This window comes from Gymnoscopelus braueri (assembly GCF_963280865.1).
Source record: "Gymnoscopelus braueri genome assembly, chromosome: 19".
NCBI lineage: Eukaryota > Metazoa > Chordata > Actinopteri > Myctophiformes > Myctophidae > Gymnoscopelus > Gymnoscopelus braueri.
Window position 1 is genome coordinate 18,245,045 of NC_137621.1, and position 7,723 is coordinate 18,252,767.

At 42.9% G+C, this 7,723-nt stretch overlaps 1 protein-coding gene across 1 annotated transcript in view; it reads right to left on the reverse strand.

Annotated features, from left to right (window-relative positions):
• Positions 1–608: 608 nt before the first annotated feature.
• Positions 609–7,723, reverse strand: part of LOC308074693 (scavenger receptor cysteine-rich type 1 protein M130-like) — a gene marked incomplete at its 5' end in the record, with an annotated part of 9,015 nt that continues 1,900 nt past the window's right edge. The window contains 9 exons of the mRNA XM_080414198.1: positions 609–1,152; positions 1,300–1,400; positions 1,728–2,054; positions 2,245–2,544; positions 2,629–2,934; positions 3,905–4,237; positions 4,324–4,710; positions 7,069–7,365; positions 7,457–7,723. The exon at positions 7,457–7,723 is cut by the window's right edge and continues 45 nt beyond it. Of these exons, the coding sequence (XP_080270324.1) occupies positions 976–1,152; positions 1,300–1,400; positions 1,728–2,054; positions 2,245–2,544; positions 2,629–2,934; positions 3,905–4,237; positions 4,324–4,710; positions 7,069–7,365; positions 7,457–7,723 (2,495 nt within the window). The 3' untranslated portion in view covers positions 609–975. The remainder of the gene's footprint in view (positions 1,153–1,299; positions 1,401–1,727; positions 2,055–2,244; positions 2,545–2,628; positions 2,935–3,904; positions 4,238–4,323; positions 4,711–7,068; positions 7,366–7,456) is intronic.

Genomic DNA, 7,723 nt, shown 5'->3' on the forward strand with positions numbered 1-7,723 from the left:
AAAACATGTTGGTTTCGTTACTGTTTATGTTAACAATCACAACATTCTGTCCTACAGACAAAAGAGAGGGGACACTTCATTTTTCTGAAGGAGTTTCATCTTTATTGAGATTTTTTTTTCTTTTTCTTTTTTTTAGATACAAAGCTTTAAAACATGTTTATCACTGCTGTCAAATAAAAAAATCTACAGTGAACTTTATATTAAGAAGCATTCAAGTCTATGTGCTTCTGAAAAAAAGACAAGGTCTTTGAATGCGCTTCATAGATCCTAGGATCCATAAAGGAACATAACAACTTTCAGTTCAACTTCAAAACAAGGAAATCACCCCAAATTAACTTGCATAGTTCATACAACAATCAAAACAATGGAAATATGAAAATACAAACTATTATATACTAAGAGCTCATAAATCATCAAAAAAACAACACTATACAATATTGTTTACTGCTCATAAACCTTGTTTAAAAAAAATCGTAACAAAATATAAAAATAAATCACACCTTATTATTAACAGATCCTCAAAATGCTTATGAATTATACATCTAAAAGTAAGAAGTGTATTATAAAAAATAAAAAAAAGTACTGCACTTCAGACTCTAATGGTATGCTGTGTGAGTATCTTTGACTTGAATGATAAATTAACAAACACATGGGCTGCCATAGCATGTATTGGGTACAGTAGGACCAATAGCTCCATTTATTGATAACTAAGGTACCTGATAGTTATAACTACAGTATGAGGTTGGACACACGCAATCTGATCTGATCTTCAAACACAGAGCAGTATGTTCTCGTTTCTATTTCTTTGTCGGTGTCATTGTCTTCCGACTTGTATAGGCTACTCATGAATATTTTCAGCCTCTTCAAAACATATATTTCTAGTACATTGTACTTGTATGCTCACTGGAAATGTTAAAACCTTAATTAAAGTGATGTACAGTTATATGTGACGGATGTGACATGAGATCCTTGGAGTTACAACTCTGTTTCCTGGACTCCTGCCTCTTCACTCGGCCCAGCTACAGCACCTCCTTGGTCATCAATCTCTGTGTAGAGGTGATATTCTGCCTCTTCACTCGGCCCAGCTTCAGCACCGGAACCAACAACGTCATAATATTCCCCCTCCACTCCTGCACTCTGCCTCCTGGTGGCCTGGTGAATCACCCAAATACCCAATTTCATCTTACTGCATCAGATCTGGCTCTCTTAAATATAAATCAGTGTAAGTAGCCTACATCTTTTACATTCCACATTTTGAATAAAGATGTATGTATACCTGTATGTATGTGTATGTATTACCTTCCAGAGATTATAGAGGATTCTGATTAACAGCACCAACACCAGCGGCAGCAGCAGTATTAGGACTGTACTTTTGAGGATGTTAGATGTCATAAGAGAGGCTGTGAGAGAAATATGTTATATATGTTATAATATGTTATAAGCAGTTTACAGTGCATTTAGGTGACCTTATAAGTCATTATAAAATGTTTTATAATGTGATATGGTTATTGTTATAAAGCATTATGAGTATTTATCAGTGCTTATAACTATAATTATACAGTGTTATAGGCAGATTATAATGCATTATACTGTAAGTATGTGTATAATTCATTATAGACATGGGATGCATAGCAAGTGTTAGAGACATGGATTACTGAATTTATGTCATTTTCAAGTGAGCTTGATGGCGTTGCCTTGAAATGTCCACTTCATTCAGGTAACATTACCTTTGACAGTGATAAAACGGACTTCGCTCTCAGAGGAGAAGTTATGACTAAAAACATTGATGTGATAAACACAGCTGTAATTCCCTTGGTGGGTGTAGTCTACTGAAGGAAACAGGAAGTTGGCAGAGTGATTGACAGCTGGCTGGATGTTGTGTGTTGTGCTGGATCCAATGAAGTTGAGGTGGAAGGAACCTCCTGGGTACTGTGGCTGGATGGAGCAGGTGATGGTGAGGTTGGAACCCTTGAACAACTGCAGCCCCTGTTGGTAAACCTCAAAAACCCCATTTGTAGAGGGGATGATGGTGATGTTTGGCTTAAAAAGCAGATCTATAAAAAAGACAGAGGTGATTGGCTTAAACAACAAATTTATATATAGGACATAAATAAATTACAAACATCTATCTATCTACTGTATGTATCTGTCTTTCTCATAGATAGACAGACAGACAGGCAGACAGACAGACAAGACAGACAGATAGGTCAATCGATCTGTAAAAAATACGCCTTTGTTTGTTACCAGAACAGACCACCTCCAATCTGAAAGTGGAAATAGCCGCCCGCTTTGCTGTGATACACCACCTCAGTGAAAACTCAGACCCAACACAGGAAGATGCAATCCTCCATACAGGTTGAAATGAACCAGCACTCCTTTCTGTTGAAACAGTATAGCCACAGTCCAACTGTCTGCAAACTACAGATGATAACTTCGGGTTCCAGTAAGACCAACCAACCACCTGTCTCCACTCTCCCTGGTGTTTCATCTCCAGTGTACCAACACAGTTACTGGCTCCTCCCACCAACCTGACATCATCAGACTCTGCAGAGAAGAGAGAGTAAACAAACAGTATTACTTCTAACTATAAAATAATAATCCATATAAAATATATAGTTTGTCTTTTACCTGAGCAGGTGAGTCTAATAGCCTTGTAAGGTAAGCTGGTGTTTCTAGTTGAGTTTAAGGTTCCACAGTCCAGGAGAGCAGACTCGTTGCCTTCACACTGGAATTCTTTGGTCCACATTGGAGCCTCCACTTCTCCATAGAGCAACCCCTGGAGGATTGAAGGAGCACCACAGCCAAGCTCCCGACACACCACCTCTGCATCCTGCTGGTCAAAGTCACCTTCATACACTGAGACCCACGACTGATTAGACTTCACCTCCACTCTGCCTGAACACAAACTAGACCCATTCACCAACCTCACAGACTCTGGAGAGAGAGAGAGAGAGAGAGAGAGAGAGAGAGAGAGAGAGAGAGAGAGAGAGAGAGAGAGAGAGAGAGAGAGAGAGAGAGAGAGAGGAGCGAGAATTATAATTTAAAATATTCCTTCATTAAACCACAACAGAGGATACCTGGATACCTATGGATCTCTAACTAAATAAGATACAGTACAAGTTGTTTAATTGGAGAGAGGGGGGGAGAGAGAGAGAGAGAGAGGGAGAGAGAGAGAGCGAGGGAGGAAGAGAGGGGGGAGAGAGAGAGCCAGTCAGTCAGTCAGTCAGTCAGTCAGTCAGTCAGTCAGTCAGTCAGTCAGTCAGTCAGTCAGTCAGTCAGTCACAGACACAGACAGACAGACAGACAGACAGACAGACAGACAGACAGACACGCACGCACGCACGCACGCACGCACGCACGCACGCACGCACGCACGCACGCACGCACGCACGCACGCACGCACGCACGCACGCACGCACGCACGCACGCACGCACGCACGCACGCACGCACGCACGCACGCACGCACGCACGCACGCACGCACAGACAGACAGACAGACAGACAGACAGACAGACAGAGGGAGAGAGCAAGTTGGAGGGGGTTAAGAGATTGTTTTATTCATCGACTGTAGAGGATACATGAATCCATTATGAAAGGAAATCTAAGACAAATAAGGATACAACAATAGCCTTCATCAAATAAAATAAAAAAAAAGAAAGAAAGTGCTAGTCGTGATCATCACCACCACCACCACTACCATCATCAAGATCATCATAATTATCATCAGATCTCCCCCAGGAGCTCATAGAATACTAAAAGCACTCAGGAGTGTCTGTACAGGCATGCACACAGATGGATAGACAAGTAGACAGATGTACAGAAAGACAGAGGGAGAGGGTGATGAACAGATAGATAGATAGATAGATAGATAGATAGTGCAAATGTTACTGTCATTGTTTGTTACCTGAACAGATCACCTCCAGTCTCCAAGTGGAAGTAACCTCCTGCTTTTCTGTGACACACTCTCTCACTGAAGACTTAGACTCAACACAGGATGATGTAATCTTCCATACACGTTTATATGTATGATCAGAACTCCCTACAGGTTGACATGTAGGACCAGAAATCCTTCTTGTTGAAACCGCAAAGCCACAGTCTACCTGTCTACATACTGCATATGATGACTTTAGGTTCCAGTCAGACTCAGCATATACTGGTCTCCACTCCCCCTGGTGTTTCATCTCCAGTGTACCAACACAGTTACTGGCTCCTCCCACCAACCTGACATCACCAGACTCTGCAGAGAAGAGAGAGTAAACAAACAGTATTACTTCCATTATGAAATAATAATCCAAATATAGACAAGTATAGCTTGTCTTTTACCTGAGCAGGTGAGTCTAATAGCCTTGTAAGATGAACTGGTGTTTCTAGTTGAGTTTAAGGTTCCACAGTCCAAGAGAGCAGACTCGTTGCCTTCACATTGGAATTCTGTGGTCCACATTAGAGCCTCCACTTCTCCAACAGTGTTGTCAGGTGAGCTGATGTTTCTAGTTGAGTTTAAGGTTCCACAGTCCAGGAGAGCAGACTCGTTGCCTTCACACTCAAATTCTTTGGTCCACATTGGAGCCTCCACTTCTCCATAGAGCAACCCCTGGAGGATTGAAGGAGCACCACAGCCAAGCTCCCGACAGACCACCTCTGCATCCTGCTGGTCAAAGTCACCTTCATACACTGAGACCCACGACTGATTAGACTTCACCTCCACTCTGCCTGAACACAAACTAGACCCATTCACCAACCTCACAGACTCTTGAGAGAGAGAGAGAGAGAGAGAGAGAGAGAGAGAGAGAGAGAGAGAGAGAGAGAGAGAGAGAGAGAGAGAGAGAGAGAGAATTATAATTTAAAAGAGTCCTTCATTGAACCACAACAGAAGATACCTGGATGCCTATGGAACTCTATAATACATCAGATACAATACAAGTTGTTTAATTGGAGAAAGAGAGAGAGAGAGAGAGAGACACACACACAGACAGACAGACAGACAGACAGACGGACAGAGACACACCACACACACACACACACCACACACACACACACACACACACACACACACACACACACACACACACACACACACACACACACACACACACACACACACACACACACACACACACACACACACACACACACACACACACACACACACACACACACAGACACAGCACAGAGAGAGAGAGAGAGAGAGAGAGAGAGAGAGAAGAGAGAGAGAGGAGAGAGAGAGAGAGAGAGAGAGAGAGAGAGAGAGAGAGAGAGCAAGTTGGAGGTGGTTAAGAGATTATTTTAAAGAAAGAAAAAAAAACGTTTTATTATAATTTTTTCAATTTAGAGTAGCCAATTATCTTTACCCTTTTTTCTCCACAATTTAGTAGTTATGCTAATTATTTCCTCCCCCACACACATTTCTGTGTTGTCGCTGCTGTTGTATCTTACTGACTCACCTGCCAGTGAGGAGCACCCACCCCGGGAGGACTACTCTACCCGCCCAACATTCCCTGCTGACAGGTGCCGGCCCCAGCCTGTAGGAGTGCGTGCAATGACCAATATCACCCTCCCCGCCCGGCTTCCCTACCCCGAACACGGGCCAATTGTGTTCGCATAGACGCCCGACAAAGCCGGATGCACCACAAAGGATTGAACCCACAACCTCCGTGGTGAGAGATTGTTTTATTAATCGACTGTAGAGCATTATGAATCAATTATGAAAGGAAATCTAAGACAAATAGGGATACAACAATAGCCTTCATCAAAACAAATCATAATCATTCTTTGTAAAGAAAAAATCACACCCAGTGTGAAGTGGGCGGTGTGGTCACAGTGGTCATCACAGTTGATGGAAGAAGTGATGGAAGAAAAGTAATATTGTGGACCAACCATTGTACACCCCTAACTTAAAAAAAAACATAAATGTGTTTTTTTTAAGTGCATAGTCCTATTTATAGGGCTATGCACATGTGTCATGTTTCACTAGCCAATCACAGTCCTGAATAGACTGTGATTGGCCAATCACGGTGCAGGGTTAGGGGGGTACAATGGTGGCCAATCACAGCGCAGGGTTGGGGGGGTGCAATGGGACCCCCTGTCCAAACCTCACATATAGGGGCGGTTTCACCGCCCAAAAATCACACCCAGTGTGAAGTGGGCGGTGTGGTCACAGTGGTCATCACAGTGATGGAAGTTCACTTAAAGAAAAGTAATATTGTGGACCAACCATTGTACACCCCTAACTTAAAAAAAAACATAAATGTGTTTTTTTTAAGTGCATAGTCCTATTTATAGGGCTATGCACATGTGTCATGTGTTCACTAGCCAATCACAGTCCTGAATAGTCCTGAATTGGCCACCATAGTGTAAAATGGTGGCCAATCACGGTGCAGGGTTAAGGGGGTACAATGGTGGCCAATCACAGCGCAGGGTTGGGGGGGTACAATAGGTACAATGGTGGCCAATCACAGTGCAGCGAATGTCGATGTCCAAACCTCACATATAGGGGCGGTTTCACCGCCCAAAAATCACACCCCAGTGTGAAGTGGGCGGTGTGGTCATCACAGTGGTCATCATAGTGATGGAAGCTCACTTCCAAAAAGAAATGATTTTTGGAAGTGCATAATCCTATTTATAGGTTATTAATGTCATCATGTGTCCGCTAGCCAATCACAGTGCTGAATAGAGTCAGCCAATAGAGTCAGCCAATCACAGTACAGGAAAGTGGGCCAAGTGGGCCAATCACAGTGCAGGAAACTAATACTAATGAGGCGTCCCAACCCCACTTATAGGGGCGGCTACACCGCCCAAAAATTGAAAGAAAGTGTTAGTCATGATCATCACCACCACTACCATCATCAAGATTATCATAATGAGTGTCTATACACGCATGCACACGTGCAGACAGATGGATAGACAGGTAGACAGATGTACAGAAAGACAGCAGGAGAGGGTGATGAACAGATAGATAGATAGATAGATAGATAGATAGATAGATAGATAGATAGATAGATAGATAGATAGATAGATAGATAGATAGATAGATAGATACATAGTACAAATATTACTGTCATTGTTTGTTACCTGAACAGATCACCTCCAGTCTCCAAGTGGAAGTAACCTCCAGCTTTTCTGTGACACACTCTCTCACTGAAGACTCAACACAGGATGATGCAATCTTCCATACACGTTTATTGTCTTGTTGAGAAAACCTTCTTGTTGAAACAGCAGAGCCACAGTCTATCTGTCTACATACTACATATGATGACTTCAGGTTCCAGTCAGACTCAGTATGTACTGGTCTCCACTCCCCCTGGTGTTTCATCTCCAGTGTACCAGTACAGTTACTGGCTCCTCCCACCAACCTGACATCACCAGACTCTGTAGAGACACAAGAGAGTAAACAGTAAAACATAATCTTACTTTCCTTATAAAATCATATTCCAAACCAAAATTGTAGGTTTTCTGTTACCTGAGCAGGTGAGTTCAACAGCGTTGTCAGGTGAGCTGATGTTTCTAGCTGAGTTTAAGGTTCCACAGTCCAGGAGAGCAAACTCGTTGCCTTCACACTCAAATTCTTTGGTCCACATTGGAGCCTCCACTTCTCCATAGAGCACCCCCTGCAGGATTGAAGGAGCACCACAGCCAAGCTCCCTACAGACCACCTCTGCATCCTGCTGGTCAAAGTCACCTTCATACACTGAGACCCACGACTGATTAGACTTCACCTCCACTCTGC